Below are 17,504 nucleotides of genomic sequence, written 5' to 3' on the forward strand. Positions count from 1 at the left end.
TGTCGCCCAGACTGGAGTGCAGTGGCCGCTCTCGGCTACTGCAGCCTCGACCCGCTGGGCTCCGGAGATCCTTCTGCCTCAGCCTTCCAAGTAGCTGGAACTACAGGCGTGTGCTACCACGCCCGGCTAATTTTTTGATTTATTGTAGAGATGAGGTCTCGCCAAGTTGCCTAGGCGGGTCTCGAACCCATGGGCTCAGACAATCCACTCACCTCAACCTCCTAAGGCGCGGGATTATAGGCTGAGCCACCGAGCCCAGCTTCAAGATATTTTTAAAAATGAAAAACACCCTTGGTCTTAGTTCCCTAACACAACTATTTTCATTTGTACATATTGCCATTTCATTGTTTGAAACAAACATGCATACTTATTTTTAAAGTCTCAACCATAGTATATATACAATTTGTATTTTTCATCCTGTCACAACTTTCTCCCATCTACACAATCACCATAATAATAATAATAATAATATGTAATAATGATAATTATTATTATTATTTTGAGTCGGAGTCTCACTCTGTTGCCCAAACTGGAGTGCAGTGGCACGCTCACAGCGACTGCAGCCTCGACGTGGCTGAGTTCAGGCGATCCTTCCACCTCAGCCTTCCATGTAGCTGGAACTACAGGCACATGCTACCACACCCGGCTAGTTTTTTTATTTATTGTAGAGACAAGGTCTCACCAAGTAGCCTAGGCTGGTCCTGGGATCGCTCAGGCAATCCACTCACCTCCGCCTCCCAAAGTGCTGGGATTGCAGGCTTGAGCCACTGCGCCCAGCCCATAATTATTATTTTTAATGACTATGTCATGGAATTGATGACTCACAATTTGCTTAAAAAGGTCTTGTGACATTTTGGCTATTATCAAAATGTTGCTGTTATAAATAATGCTGGAATGAACATCTTGGTGCACACTGGGTTTTGTCTTTGTCCAATGATTTCCTAAGATAAATTCCTAGCAGGGAGATTAACGGAGCAAAGGACACCACCAATCTTCCAGTTCCTGATAAGCATTGGTATAATGGTTGTGTAAAATACGTAATGTCACCAGAAGTGAACGCATCTATCAATTTTGCTACAAACTCACCATCATCCAGGTGTGATAATTTTAAATAATTTATTTTTTGCCAGCTAGCTTTCAGAAGTTTTCTTAATTTCATTATAAAATGTCAGTTATTAAGGAAGAGGGACAACTTTCTGAAATGTGACTGTATCCTCAACGTAACATTCTCAACCAGAAGTGATTTTGCCCTGCAGGGGACATTTGGCAAGTTCTAGAAATATTTTTGGTTGTCATAACTCTCGTGGAGGGATGTTCTACTGACTTCTGGTGGGTAGCGCTTATGTTTTACAACCCCCCACAACAAAGAATTATTGGACTCAAAATGTCAAGAGCACTAGAGTTGAGAAACCCTGCCTTAAGTGCATATCATTTTCATACTCAGAATAGGAAATGAGGGTGTTTTCATTCTGGTAGGAAAAATATTATGTAATCTCTCTGTTCATAGCCTCTGCCCACTTAACCTATTGGAGTCTTGATGTTTTTCTTTAAAAAGATATTCTTTCTGTAGTATAAATATTAAATCTTCATTTATTTAATTTGATGCAAATACTTTCCCCAATATATCTCTGTCTTTTTACATTTTGGATTACAGCTTTCAAATCTCTTTTAAATAAAGAAACATTTAGACTTCTGTCCCCATTGGCCTTGGACTTGCCCTCTTTCTGGCCTCCTGTGGTAGACTTGGGTTTCCGAGCTGATGGGTGTCTAGGTTGTTCAAGTGTTCTAGTTAATGGCCTACTTCTCAGCCTTCTTTGCCAAAAGCCATATATGAATGACACCACCTGTGTAGCACAGCTCTTTTCAGCAAAGTAACACAAAACAAAAGCAGACTGTTGGGAAAGCAAGAGACTTGGGTCTCGGGTATCTTTGAGAAAGACGTCAGTTTTCTCATTCACCTACGAGAAAGGTTGGCTTGAAGGATCTCTGAGTTCCTGTTTAATCCTGTGGTTCTTTATAGGTAGTATGACCATAATGATGTTATTTCCTGCACAAGCCACCAGACCCATGATGGTCCAAACTGAAGTTATCTCACAACTTGAAGGGGCCTTTGCCTATGGACCTAGCCCACCCCACAAGGCAGCTGGGGCCTGACTGAGTTCAACAGAGGAGGCTAAGAAAAATCTTCAAGCAGCTTGGGCGGGGCTCTTTGGCGAGACTCTCCCACCCTTCTCGAGCGACTGAAGCTTGGGCGCTGCTGAGAACAGTTCTGTGAAGACGTCTGCTGAATGGGTAGGTGTCAGCGTGTGGCCTGGGACTGGAATCCCGCTTGGACAGGCATTCTTTGCGATGTCGAGGCCAGGGAAGAGCTGACCTTCTTTCCCCTATGCCTCCCAGACACAGCCATGCTGACCTGTCAGCAGTGAGACAAGCAGTCAGGGATGGGGACTGCCTTAACAGGTTTTTCCTTCCCAAGTGCAAAGAGTCTATTTTTTAATTCTGATTTTTTAAACTGGCACACATGTTTTATAATACAAAATGCAGAAAAGTGCTAAGGGTAATGTAAGCTACCCAAACTCAGCCACTCAGAAATCGCCACTACTAACATTTGAAGAATCTCCTTTCAGTCATCTCCGATATGTGCACCCATGCCCCAAACCCACATATTTTACATTGGCGGGATTATACTCTGCATACTTTTTGTCATTGAACTTTTTCACTCAACGCTACATCATTGACATCTTGCTATATTGAGAAATACAGAACTACATAGCCATTTTTATTGCCAGCATAAAATGTGATTGTATAAATTCACCACAATATGCCTAATTCCCTGTTGTAGGCCACCTTTCCAATTTTATAGCATTGATAAAGTGTTTACTACCCACAAATAATGATAAATTATAAATCATTTTTTCTTACAACTCTTGTAAATGGAATTGTTGTTTCAAAGGTTATTCCCATGTAAGATGTTAATATCGCTACACAGCCTTCTCAAAAACAGGTTTCAGTTGATACAGAAAGATGTCTTTACTTTGTTGAACAGGTCTATTGGTGACTGGGAAAAGTGTGAATTTTGGAGGATGTTGCTTAAAACACACACACACACACACACACACACACACACACACACACACACACACAAATTCAGGAAGAGATTCAAGGAAGATGTCGGTTAGAAAAGATGATTGCATCTTCATGAGAGTTTGAAGAGAGGCAGTGTAACTTAATGGTTAGAAAAGTGAATTCTGAGTCAGCCAGACCTAGTTACAAGCTGTGTAACTTTGGACAAGTCACTTAACCTAATACAAGGAATTATGAAGTAAGGTTTTATGTGGATTAAATGAGATACTGCAGGGAGTACAGTTACTGTACAGTGGCTAAAATATAGTCATGTGTTCAATGAATATGCTTTTAAAAAGAGATTAATAGCACTAGAGACACAAGAGATGCATCTCCTTTCCAATGATTTTACATTGAACTTCTTTATATGTATGTGTGTGTTGGAGTCTCACTCTGTCACCCAGGTTGGAGTGCAGTGGCATGATCACAGCCACTACAGCCTCGACCTGCTGTGCTCAGGCAATCCTTTTGCTTCACTCTTCCAAGTAGCTGGAACCACAGGTGCATGCCACCATGCCTGGCTAATTTTTTTGATTTATTGTAGGGACACAATCTCGCCAAGTTGCCTAGGCTGATCTCAAACTCCTGGGCTCAGGCAATCCTCTCGCTTCTGCCTCCCAAAGTACTGGGATTCCAGGCATGAGCCACCACACCCAACCATATCAAACTTCTTAAAAGTAGAACTAGCCAGAACATTCCTTTAGTGTCTTATTGACCTATGGTTTCTCTATGCCAACAAACATGATGACGGGATCTCCCAGAGAGGGCAAAGAGACTTCAGAGTGAAACAGGACCATGAACGCCTTCTTTCCCAGGCCTCCCCAGAAAGCCGAGAGCGATAATGCTGCCGCACAGAGGCCTTCCCTGGAGGCTGACTTCTCTACTGAGCTGCTTTTCCTCAATTACTTAATTTTCCTTCAACTGTGAATACCAATTTCTTTTCTCTTCTTCTTTTTTTTTTTTTTTTGAGTCTCACTCTGTTGCCCAGGCTGGACAGTAGTGGCTCCTCATGGACACCACAGCCTTGACCATCTGGGCTCAGGTGATCCTTCGGCCTCAGCCTTCCAAGCTGGAACTACAGGCATGTGCCATCATAACCGACTAATTTTTTTTTTAATTGTAGAGATGAGGTCTCGCCAAGTTGCCAAGGCTGATCTTGAAGCCCTGGGTTCAGGCAATCCTCTTACCTCAGCCTCCCAAAGTGCTGGGATTATAGGCGTGAGCCACTGTGCCCGGCCTGCATACCTATTTCTTACATTAGCTCAAAGCTCCATTGAATGCCTAATATACATCAGGATTTTTCTATCATAGTGACATTAAACACATCCCCTGGAACCCATGAACCTCTTGCTTATCTAAACCTGGAGTGAGACGTCAGGAGCAGTCTCCAGCTAGCACTGGGCCCACCCCCATCCCTTGTTTGCATCTTGGGCAGTGGACTTCCAGCTCCTGCCTTAGGCCAAATTGATGTGTCAACAGCACAGCTCTGAGCTCACGCTGCTCCCCAACACTTTTAGCTGGTTGATGAAGGAAGCTTCCTAATTTATCTCAAGTCTCTTTTCCACTGACCCTGGAAATGGACTAAAACTCCTTCCTGCTGCAAAGTCCTAAGAGCCACTACAGTCAAACAGGGGAGCCACACAAGGAAACCCATCTGCCAGCCCTGACAGTGGCTTGCCTAGTACTGTGGAACTCAGAGTCACCCAAACCCACTGACAGTTGGTTCTTCTGAAGGACTGAGATATTTACACAGGATGTTCAAGGGATGAAATGTCACCGTGGAAGACTATTCAGTGTTTGATGTCAAAATTAAAAAAGAAATCATCCTAATGTATATGTAGGAATGATCAGTGTTGAGAATTTTGATATCTATATTATAAAAATAAAAGCCGTATTTATAAAACCCTCAAACTAGATTTTATTTTTTATTTTTGAGTTGGCATGTCACTTTGTCACTCAGGCTGGAGTGCAGCGGTGCTATCATGGCTCACCACAGCCTCAGGGCTCAGGCAATCCTCCCACCTCAGCCTCTAGAGTAGCTAGAACTACAGGCATGCACTACCACAGTCAGCTAATTTTTTGATTTTTGTAGAGACAAGGTCTCGCTATGTTGTCCAGGCTGTTCTCAAACTCCGGGGCTCAAGCAATCCCCCTGCCTCAGCCTCCCAAAATGCTGGAATTACAGGTATTTTGAGCCACCGTGCCTAGCCTCAAGTTATATTTTAAAAGTAAAAAATGCAAAGTACTTCTCTCCTGCTTTAGAACGTTAGTCAGTCTTCCCTCTCAAAAATAAATATATCAACACTTTTTTGGTAATGTTTTTGAAATGTTTTTCACATTTACATGTATGCACCTATATGGACTCTTTTTTAAAATTGAAAACATAGATGGGAGCAAATTATGTGCCGTATTCATAACTTTTCCCTTATCAGTACTTGATAAACTGTACAGATTAGCACTTTCAGATGCAACTCTGTTTTACCAGCTCCACAATATTCCCTGGAATGGACAAGTTGTAATTTATGTAATCACTCCCTAATTGAGGGATATTTAGCTGTTTTCAGTCTTTCTTATAAGAAACAATGCAGCAGTGATTATCTTTACATGGTACAGAGTTGTGGGATCTGTGGATACGTGTCTGAATAGACATCAAATTGCAGAGTCACAGGGTACGTACACTCATAATTTAGATGAACACGGTCACATTGCAATCTAATGGGTTTGTATGGCTGTACTCCTACTAGCCACATGTTATGGCACCAGTTTCTCCATTGCCTTAGTAACACTGTATATCAGCAACGCTTTTCATCTTTGTCAGTCTTACTGTTGTTTTAATCGGCATTTTTCTAAGTAAGTGGGGTCAAGCATTTTTTCACATATTTCTTTGCCATTTATTTCTCTTTCTGCAAATGGTCTATTCATAATCATTGTTCAATTTTGAGTTGTTAATCATTTCCTATTCATAAAAGATCATATACTAGGTAAACATGCCTTTTTTAGTCGTATGTGTGGCAGATATTTTTTTCCAGTTTGTAATTTGCCTTTGATTTTGCATATAGTATTGTTGATTTATATGGAAAATTTCACTTTTTATGCACAAAGGTAATATATCTCAATCTTTTCCTTTATGGCTTCAGGGTTTTGTATTTTATTTGGAAAAAAAGTGTTCATTCCAGGGTAAATTTTTTAATGCTCATGTGTATTTTCAAATTTCTTTAGTTTTCTTTTGCGAAATTTTTTTTTACGTTTAATCTGTGTATATTCTATAAGAAACAGAGGATCCAGCTTCCTCCCACCCCCAAGTGATTGTCAGTTATCTCTATTCTATTAATTGAATCATTCAGCTTTCTTTTATTGGTTTGAAATACCATCCTGATAGTTTTGTGTTTGTACTTGCATCTTAGAAAATGACATATGTATTTGGGTCTCAAAATTTGAATTTGCTTGTGAGTCTGTTTCTGTATTCTTTTCTGCTCAATGTTCTGTCTTTTTCATGCTGTTTTAATTTCTGTATTTGTAGTTCGTTTTAATATCTTGGTCCACTAACCTTTTCTTGTTACCTTTCTTGTGTAGTATTTTCCTGACAATTTTCACATGGTTCTTTTTCACTGGAAACTTAAAATAGTTCGTCTAGTTCCTCCCCAAATCCCAGAAAACCCTTTGGATTTTTATTGGGATCACATTGCATTCATAGATTAATTTAAAGAAAACTGCTATTCCAATTACTAGAATCTTTTAACAGTCATTTAGAATAATTTAAAATAAAGTCAAGTCCTTCATATTTTTGTATTAAGTTTATTCCTTCCTTCCATTTGTTGTTTTTGATATTATAAATAGGATCTCTCTTTACTTAACTTTTCCGACTGGTTATGGTTTGCATGTAGGGAAGTGATTACTTTTGTATTAATTTTAGAAACTGACTGAATTCTCCTAGTATTTCCAACAACTTTTAGCTGATGATCTTAGATCCACTTATTAGCTACTGATACCTTTTAGAAACTACCTGGTCAAGTTATGCCTTTCTCATTTTGGACCCTGTCGTCTGTGGGTGAAAAGGAACTTGGTGTGATGGTGCTTGTGTGAGATGCTCAACCAAAGCAGAATCAAAACAGAATGTGGACTCTGCTCATTGATGTCACAATTATGAAAAGAGTCACCCGATGCTTTTTCTGTCAGGGCAGACAAGGCTGGGGATTATTATAACACAATCATCAAAAAAGCCTCCTTCCCTACTCTGTTATTTTTAAAAGCAATCAACACGCAGTGTCTTGGTGTAAGCCATTTATAGGATAGATACTGAACATCCCACACTCTCCCTGGAGAAACAAGATAATTGCTTTGGTATTTTAAGGCACACAACAGTGAAAACAGTTGAAACCAAAAAGACATCACCACACTACATATGAGGCTAAAACCCTAATATTAACATGGTCCTTATTTGATACTGTGTTCGTAGCAGCTTCCAAATCCTGGTCTGTAGAGTTCACATACAGTTTTCTGATTTACATAGACAAGTTCACTTTTATGTGTACGAGTATTGGATGTCAACTTTTTCCTTTATGGTTTCAGGGCTTTGTATTTTCTTTGGGTGGGTAGATGAGTCCTATGACTATCTGAGGGTCAGAGGATGATGCGAGAACCTCACATTGCAGCCAAGCAAGGAAAGGAGTCAAGGGCACACCAGGCACTAAACCCTGAGACACAACGGTGAGCAAGAAGACTTTCTGCCTGGCTCACAAGCAGAATTAAGAGGCTGATGGGCGGAGAAGGTGAGTGACTATCGTCTGAGAGGAAATGAAGATTCCACACCGCAGGCAAATGCTCTGCTTGATGGTTGCAGAAGAACATGTTGCTGCCAGAAGCTTCCACCTAAAGCCAAGAAACATAAGTTGCCTTGACAGCGGGCTGCAGGCTTGCTGTGGCAACTCTGAAGTGACCTCCTCACTGGGCAAAAAGTAAAGATGAACACTGCAGTGCTCACAGGAAGGGAGTAGGGGAGGAGCAGAGGAAGATGGGAGCGTTCTGGAGACTGAGGCTGGCTCCAGAGTCATGACTCAGTATTTTTAGAGCAAGCACAATAAATAAAAGCATAAAAGGACAGAATCTTCCTTCTGTACAAGTAGACAAGGTCCTGAGACTGGCAAACTGCTATGCAACTTTTAAGTTTATAGTACATATATCTCTTTTGAGTTTGGGTCTGGCTCTGTTGCCCAGGCTGGAGTGCAGTGGTACGATCATGTTATTTTTCAGTGGAAAGTGAGGGTGACTCAGCTGCTCTGCCTTGACTAGCACATTGAGATGGGCTGAATCTGTTGCTTCTGACTTTTGTCTCACAGAGCAAGGTGACTGAGTCAGAGTTGAAAATTTTGCTGCAGCAAAAAAACATATATCCAACCTTCATTGCTATGACCCAAGGGGTTGGGCAAAGACCAGTGGCTTGAATTTATAGGGAGATGGGTGCAGCTTGAGACAGGTAAGACTCCCTATAAATTGTGGGTTAGGCAGGAAGAGGCTCTCCATCACCAGAAGTACCAAGTATACACTGGGGACCTTCAGCGGGGGTGCTGTGGAGAAGTCTCAGGCATGAAAAGTGTGTCTGAAACATCTAGACGTTAAGAAATCTGTCAAGATGGTGCAATGTTTTATGCCTATAATTCCGGACCTCTAGGAGGTGGAGGCTGTCGGACCACTTGAAGCCAAGAGTTCAAGCCCAGCTTGGCAACACAGTGAGACCTCTGTCTCTACAAAAAATAAAAAATTAGGTGGGCATGGTGGTGTGCACCTATAGTCCCAGCCTTTTGGGGACTGAGGTGGGAGGATCATTTGAGCCCAGGGGGTCAAGACTGCAGTGAGCTATAATCGCACCACTGCATTTCAGCCTGGACAACAGAGCAAGATTCTGTCTCAAAAAAATAAATAACAAACGAATAAAATTTCAATCCTGAGATTCTGTGATTGTGTGTGTGTGTGCGTGTGCATACAATCTTAGTTGGGATTATTTATCATGTTTCTGATAACAATTATTATTATTACTCTTTTTTTTTTTTTTTTGAGTTGGAGTCTCACTCTGTCGCCCAGACTGGAGTGCAGTGGCCGCTCCCGGCCACTGCAGCCTCGACCTGCTGGGCTCCGGTGATCCTTCCACCTCAGCCTTCCAATAGCTGGAACTACAGGCGCGTGCTACCATACCCGGCTAATTTTTGCTTTATTGTAGAGATGAGATCTCGCCAAGTTGCCCAGGCGGGTCTCGAACCCATGGGCTCAGGCAATCCACTCACCTCACCCTCCCAAAAGTGCGGGATTACAGGCTGAGCCACCGAGCCCAGTTTATTATTACTCTTAGTATACTTAATTTTTTGAGTGGTTATTGTATGCCAGACACTGTGTTGAGCTCACCATATGCACTGTTTCTATGAGGTAGTTACTGTTATTTTCCATTTTATTTATTTTATTCCATTTTAATTAATGACTACTCTAGTTCTTAGCCAAATTAAGTATACTGAATACAATTTAATCATAAGATAAAACAAGGTCATCAATACTGACTCCAGGCCCTTAGAATATGCCCTGCAACTTTATCAGATAAATTCTTTATAATTTCTTATTTCCTTGCCATTTTTCTCTTTGACATGGAAAACAGTGTGAAATATATAGTGCGTAATGTCTATTTTCTGTCACATAAATTATAGAGGTGATGAGACAGTTTTCTCGTTCTTATATGTGAAATCTATCAAAGAGAAAAGTCATGAAAAGAATAACTGTCTCTTAATTGCAGGGCAAATAAAAGGAAACCAAGTCTGAGCGAGGTTAAGAATATCTCTGAGGTCATCACACAGACGAGTGACAGCACAGGGATTCAGACCCTGTCCTCTGACCACAGAGCGGCTGAGCCACACTCACTTTCCACTTAAACGTGTGTGTATGATACCGTAATCATGCCATTGCACTCCAGCCTGGGCAACAGAGTGAGACCCAAACTCAAAAAAAAAAGTGTGCATTATAAATTTAAAAGGCTTATAGCAGTTTGCAGTCCCAGACCCTTGTCTACTTGTATAGAAAGAAGATTGTGACCTTTTAGATTTTTATATATTTGTTTGCTGACTTTCTCTACAAAAGACTGAGTCAGACTCTGATGGCGACCAAGGGAAGGGTTCTAGATGTTCAAGCTTAACAGTAAGCCGGAGTGTGGTGAGACCCAAGCCACATGCACCACGGAGAGCACACAGGCAGCAGAGCCACCAGCAACTTGGCTTTCGACTGCTGATCACAGCTGGCTCAGACTCGCTGCTCACACATTCTTTTTTTCAACTTCACAAATACTTAAGAACTTAAGACTAGGTTAGTGTGTAATGAAGGACATGCCGAATACACTTCAAATAAAACACCAGCATCCGAGATGTTGGTGCGGCTGCTTTCTGTTTCCATAGAAAGCTAAAGGAAGCACCTTCCTCGCCCCCACCCCCAAAACAACATCTTATTTATTCTTGATAAAGTTAAAACAGCCTTTCTAACTGGTCGATTGCCTTGCTAATCGCCCAAATAAGTGCTAGCTTATTCATTTTTGCTGCCAATTGTACTTCCACAGAAAGGAATGACGAGGTTGAGAGGTGTGGGGATGCTTCAGGAGGAAGGCCGGGATGGCGGAGCTGCTAGCAGAAGGGATGAGGGGATGGAGAGGAAGGAGCCAGTGAATAGGAGTTGGGTGAACAAGAACCAAACTAGGGGCAGAGTGCTAAGGCAGTAAGATTCGAGAGATGAGGAGGAGACACTGCTTAGGCAGTTCACGACCAGAACGAGAGACACTGACTAGGGCCTTGCACCACCAGGGGAACCGCAATTCAACCAAGACTTTCTCTAGAAAAATGTGGGACCAGAGGCAGCTCAGCCAGGATGATGACCGCCCCAGATAAGTGCACTTGAAGCTGCATCTTTCACAGACCGCTTGGGATAGCATTAAAGACAGAAATTTCCAAATAAAACGTTTAATGATGCCCAGAAAAGAGGACTTGTCCTCGATATATTTGGCTGGTTGTCCAGCTACCCTCCCAAGGGATGAGTCTATGTGTGATCTTTGTACTGAAACATAACAGGCTCCCCCAAAGGACTTATCATCTTCTAAGTTCCCCCCAAAGACAACTCTGCCTTCTGCCCTCAATGGCTCAGGAAGGATGGGGTGCTCTCTGGCTGCCCACCCCTGAGCAGTGGTCCTGCCTTCCGCTCAGCCTCTGGGCTTCTCACACCCAGCTCACCCAGTCCTTGAGTCCTCCTGGGGCAGAAAGGCTCATTTCTCTGTTCAGCCTCCTGGCCCTTTCCCTGCTACAGAACCTTCTAGAGCACTACTTGTAGGAAAGCCTCCTCTCCCACCTCACCCCACACCCTCGCCATCCATGTATCTTCCCACATATGCATCTCCACATAGCCAGAAGCAGAGCTCTAGTCTGGGTGGGGGCAAGGCCAGGGGCTCAGGAGGGTGAAGAAAGACCCAAACACTCACCAGGTGCAGGGTGTCAGCTTTCTGCGTCTGCCTCTGCCGGCTCTTCTGGGCGGCAATGCGGTTTTTCTCCCTTCTCTGCACTTTTCTCACATCATCGGATGAGTCCTGGGAAGCAGAGACCATAAGAAATGGGCAAGCCTGCGCTCTCCTCCAAGAGGAGCTGCTCGCTGGGTGGGGGCGTCCATCCATTCCCCTTCCTTGTCTCCTCCCTTCATGGCTGCTCCATGCTCAAGGGAGAGCTCTTCCTCATGCCCTGTTATTCACCTCCAGGGCACTATGACTTCTGACCAATAGCTACAGGAAAAAGGCAAGAGGCTGGAGGCCTCAACAGGGGTGTAGCTGGCCAAAATGGTGAAGGAGATGAAGTGTGTTTTCTCACCTCTGCCCTCCAGGGCTGCTCCAGACTCCCTCTCACTTTTTAGCCTAAAATTTTCTTGGTGTTCTTTCAGCTGTTTTTTTTCTTCACAACTTTGTTGAGCGCCTACTGTGTGCCAACCTCTGTGCAAGTGCTCTTTCAGAGGTGTTCTTGTTTAATTCCCCGATGCTGTGAAGTGGACATTGTTATTTCCATTTTCCATGTGAGGACACTGAGGCTCTGAGAGATTGCCCATGGGCTCATGGTGGGCAGCGAGGGCTGCATCTTCTGGTGCCAAGCCTGGTGCCCTCCCAAGACCCCCACTACTAGCAACCTCATGGCTTTGCACCCCAGGGGGTCTTCTGCTGCATCCCTGACCCGAGGGCCCATCCCAGATCTGCCTTCGTTGCCTCGGTGCTCAGCCACCTTGATGTTTCCCATGGCCCTGAGCACAGAGATGTCAAGAAGAACAAGATCAATGGTGGAGGTGACCTGGCTGTGGCAGGTAGTGGAGGGGTGCTTGGGAGGATAAGGGGAACTTAGGGCGTTCTCTGATTACACCCATAGACGGGCATGTCTTCAGCTTGGGCAGAGAGGTTCACCCCAGCTCTCCCCAGATGCTGCAGGGTAAGTGTAGGAGTCTGGGTGAAGCCCTTCTGTAGCTCCCCTCCTGTTCCCTCCCCATTCTCCACAGGCTGGAGGGACACAGATACCAGGGCAGGGCTCTGAGCTCACCAAGCCTTGGTCTCACCAACATGTCCAATATTCCCAGGCCATTGCAGGAGGCGGGTGTTGGGTTACATAGGAAGTAAGTATGCTTCCTCTGAGGGGGACAGGGCACTAGGTTACCATGGAACCCATGATTAATTTCCTTCCTAAGAAGAGCACCAACTTCCAGGCAGTCAGAGCCACTCTGATAGCACCTTGGGCAGAGGACTGGACTGTTTGCCCCCTGGGGGTCTCTGCCAGGACTTCTGTCCTGCTGCTCTGTTGTTAGATGCTTAGGATGGATGCTGTGTTCGATGTGTGTGTACTTTTAATGTGGCTACAGCATTTTGAAAACCCACCTGGAGATGTGAACTCAGGGAAGGATGCAGTTTTTAAACCACAAGGGTGGGGAAGGTTTTAATCCATGGATACGGGTGAGAAAGAGGAGGGCTTCTCGTGGCAAGGGATGACAAGCGTGTGGCCAGAAGAGCATCCCAGAAGCAGTGAGGTGGGCCGGGGCTCCGTTCTTTTGCAATCCTCAAGCCGAAAACGTTCTGGACTCTAGGTGATCCCAGAAGCCCTACCTTAGTCTCTCTGGTTTTCCTGCAGCTGGGATGCTAACAGATGTCTCCACGAGTTTCCAGTCGCCTCCTCATTTCCTTCCTGCCCACAGGCTGAATGGGGAGGCATGGCCGGAGCTCTGGCATCCCTCCCTGCTGGCTGCACTGGCAGCAGGTGCAGTGCCCGGCAGAGAGAGCCTTCTGTGCTCGTGGGCTTCCCCTCCTAACCTGCTAACTTGCTTTTTCTCTTTTCCCTGACCGCTCTTCTCTCTTGCCCTGTTGGTGCTCTCCTGGGAAACCACAACTCTAGAATTTGAGCTGTACATGCCAGCAGCCCCTGGGAAACTCCTCCTCTCACTTTGCTGCTGCCTTGAACAGTAGACTTGCCTCCGAGCTCTTCGGAGTTCATCCTCCGCTGTGCTTCCTAGAAAGCTTTGTGGGGTGGGAGCCCCTGGGAGGTAGAGGCTGTAGGTACCATCTGGGAATGCAGAGGAGGAGGGGCTTCGGCAGAATGGGTGAAGAATGAGGGTCTCCACCAATAAGCCTGCTTCATAGCAAACGCCCAGTCTAACAGAGAGCTGATGCCACCAGCCACTTCCTCACTCCCTGGCTACCTAGGCAGGACAAGGCAGCCTGTCCCTCTCCTTGCCCCCCACCCCCTTAGGAGAATCAGAAGGAGGAGAGAGGGGAAGGGGACTCTACCTGTTTGCCAGGGGGAGGAGAGCGGCTGAAGCTGGAGTCGCTGCTGTCGGAGCTGTGAGGCATGGCTGGGCTCTTCCGGCTCCCACACGCAGCCCCGGGCACCTCTGGGCTCTCTGGTCACCGCGGGCCTCCCTTCCTGGCTGCTGTCAGGCCACCAGCCCTCTACCCCCTGCAGGTGTGTCCCCTGCCTGCCCTGCAGCCACCTCCGACCCTGCGTCCTGCTCTCTCTGGGGTGCAGAAGGACTGCTCCCCACAGGGACATGTCGCCCGCTTGGGGCTTGCGCGCTCTCTCTTGTGGTTTCTGGTAACTCACGCTGGAAGTCACATGGGCGGAAACTTCAACAAGCTAGAAGTGAAGCAGAGAGAAAATACACATCTGGGAAAAGACCTACAGAATTATGCGAAAGAAAAAAAAAATACACAAAACCCCAGATACCTTCCGACAGTTTGAAAGACATCTTCAATTGATGAAGATAAAAGAGAAAAACAGCCCAAGCAGGGAAAAACCCCAACCAGAATTAGCAAGTCCGTCTTCTGTCAACATGGGCAGAGGGGAGAACAGTCGGGAAAAGGTTTCCATTGTCACACAACTTGATTTTGACACCAAAGTGAAGCCACGAGAGTGAGATTTCCTTCTGGGGGTTCAGAAAAAGCAGCTGCCCACCCCTGAGGGTTCCTGTCCCTCACAGTCCGGCCAGCCTTGGCCGTCTGGGCGTCAAGTAAGCCCAGGGCATTCTCCATTCCTGGCCCTTGAACACGAGGGCAGGGTGGACCTGAAAGTCCCAGGAGAGGCTCTGGAAGTGCTGCTCGGGAAGCCTCCCCCTGCCTGGGCCTCCTGGCAGGGTGCTCGCAGGCTTTAGATAAAAGATGCCTTCTGTGTTGAGATCAAGATTGACCCTGGGTCTTTATGATTCAAGGTCACTAGGTCAGAGCCCAGAATGGAGAATCAGTAAAAAAAATAGTGAAGCAAGTACTACACTTGGAGTCAGACCAACCACGATATGAATTTTAGTGCTACCACGTGTATGTCTGTGGCCTTGGGCAGCTCACTTAAGCTCTGTGACCTTCTTTATGCGCACCTGTCAATGGAGGATGAGACAGCCTGCCCCGCCACCTCCCAGGGCTATTGCAAGGAGCTTGAATGCCCGGGACCATGCAAGGCGGCTATTCCTTGCCTCGCCCTGAGAAGCAGATGAGAAGCCATTGATGTTTGTGAAGATCTCAGTGAGCAATTTAACGATCGCCTGGGCATTTCAACTTGTTAAGAAGGCTTTCCCTCCTTCCCAGCGTGGCTCAGAGCCCAATGCTTGCCTTGCTTAATCTCCGGGTTGACAGGAAGTTATCCAAATTTTGGTCTTATTCTGTTGCCCAGGCTGGTCTCCTGGGCTCAAGAAATTCTCTCTCCTGGGCCTCCCAAAGTGCTAGGATTACAGGCATAAGGCACCGCACCCGGCCTAAGGGTCAATTGAGTGAAATGAAATTCCTTTCCTGTGAAGAAAAATAAAGTAGGATTGCTTGGGGGTTAGGGAATTCTGGGCGTCAGGGGGATGTTATTTCTGCAGGGTGGTCAGGAAGGCCTTGATAAAAGGGAGATATCTGAGCAGAGACCTGGAGGAAGTGAATGGTGTGGGTGTCTCAGGAAAGAACAGTCCAGGTGAGGGAGTCAGCTGAGCCCTGAGGGGAAGAGCGACTGGAGTATTTCAGGAGCGGCAGGGAGACCAGGGGAGCTGGAGGAGAGAGACAGAGAGGGGCAGGAGATGGAGGTCAGTGAGGTAATGGGGTGAGGCCTGTAGGGCTTTGGAGATTGCTATAAAGACTCCAGTTTTTATTCTGAAAGACCTGGGAAGCCGGAGGGTCCACCCTTCCATCTCTACTCTTATTGTCTACCCCAGCTACTGTTTATTTTCTCTGTAACACTTGTCAAATTTTCTGATTATTTTATTGGATAATTGAGTTTTTTCCTCCTGTTTCCCTCATTAGAATGTTAACACCATATATGAATTTATTAATTTAGTCAACAAATATTCACTGAAATAGTTAATGCTCTGTGCACTGGGAATACAGTTAATGAAAATAGTTTGACTTTTTCTCTGAATGAGATGGGTGTATCAATTAGCACTTTCTACCTAACAACCAGCAAGCTTGTTGGCTTAAGCTATTTATCTAGCTCATGAGTCTGTGGGTCATCTGGGTGGTTCTTTGGATGTAGGCTGGATTAGGCTGATCTCAGCTGGACTTGGTCATGTGTCCTCAGACAGCTGACCGGCTGGCTAATAATTGATCTAGCATGGCCTTGCCCGGGGTGTTTCTCCTCCATGTGGCCTCTCATCCCCCAACAGGCTTGTCTGAGCAGGATGTAGCTAGCAGGATGCCAAGAGTCAGAGCAAAAGCATTCGAAGCCTCCTGAGGCCCACTCAGGCTCAATGGGAACTAGCACAAAGCCCTACTTGCCACATTTTATTGGCCAAAGAAAGTCACAAGGCCAGCCCAGGCTCAACGGTCTGACAAACAGGATCCTCCTCTTGATAGTAGAAAATGAAAGACTTGGGACCATTTCTGCAGTCTCCTACAGATGAGAAGCCATTGATGGTTTCAGAGCAGAAGAATGACACCCTCTAATGCAGGCTTCAGTGAGATGTCTCTGGACACAGTCGAGAGAGGAACAAAGCTGGAGCAGGGAAATGAGTTGGGATTCTAGCATTGGACGATTGCATCAATGATCCAAGCAAAAGGTGCTGGTGGCATAGACCAATCAGGTAGTGATAAAAGCGGTGCAAAGTGGCCATGTGAAAGCCAGAATTGTGTCTCTTATTTGCAATCATGTGCCCAGTACCTGAAGATGCCTGATAAATAGTTGTCAAGTTAATAAGGGTATAAAGTAATTCCTATACAATTTTGGTTATGATTTATGGCACTTATGAGCTGCATTATCAGATATCTTCTCTCACCCTTAGTATATCAAAAGCTCTCTAAGGGCAATAATAATCATATTTATATATTAGCCAATTTAAATTAACAGTTTTTTCTCACCTATCACACAGCAGAAATCATAAATATGAACAAGACAGAGACTCTGACCTCGTAGAGAGAAGAGAAAGTAGTCAAATAACCAAAGAGGTCTTTCTGAGTGTCACAGTGTGCAGATGAGTCTTAACTTGTTGTACATCTTATCACTTGATAGTAAAGACTTATTGAATGAATGCTGGCTGGATTCTGTGGTTCTCAGTCAATATGCTGATTAAATATTTAACAGAGACCAATGAAGAGAGAAATGCAAAATTAGTTCCTACATAGAAAGATGGGTCTCATTTAATAGTATTCATTATAAATTATTTAACAAAAATTTTTTTTTTGAGTTGGAATCTCACTCTGTTGCCCAGGCTGGAGTGCAGGGGCACGCTCACAGCCACCACAGCCTTGACCTGCTGGCCTCAGGCGATCCTTCCACCTCAGCCTTCCAAGTAGCTGGAACTACAGACTTGTGCCACCATGCCCAGCCCCAAATTTTCTTTTTTTTTGAGTTGGAGTCTCACTCTGTCTCCCAGACTGGAGTGCAGTGGCC

At 45.1% G+C, this 17,504-nt stretch overlaps 1 protein-coding gene across 1 annotated transcript in view; it reads right to left on the reverse strand.

Annotated features, from left to right (window-relative positions):
- BATF (basic leucine zipper ATF-like transcription factor) overlaps window positions 1-14,253 on the reverse strand; it is a 24,268-nt gene extending 10,015 nt beyond the window's left edge. Inside the window, exons 1-2 of the mRNA XM_008064154.1 lie at window positions 13,943-14,253; window positions 11,618-11,722 (exon numbers count right to left, since the gene is read on the reverse strand). Coding sequence (XP_008062345.1) covers window positions 11,618-11,722; window positions 13,943-14,005 — 168 coding nt within the window. The 5' untranslated portion in view covers window positions 14,006-14,253. The remainder of the gene's footprint in view (window positions 1-11,617; window positions 11,723-13,942) is intronic.
- Window positions 14,254-17,504: the final 3,251 nt, after the last annotated feature.

The sequence above is a fragment of the Carlito syrichta genome, unplaced genomic scaffold, assembly GCF_000164805.1.
Source record: "Carlito syrichta isolate Samal-C Ts95f unplaced genomic scaffold, Tarsius_syrichta-2.0.1 Scaffold307214, whole genome shotgun sequence".
Lineage (NCBI taxonomy): Eukaryota > Metazoa > Chordata > Mammalia > Primates > Tarsiidae > Carlito > Carlito syrichta.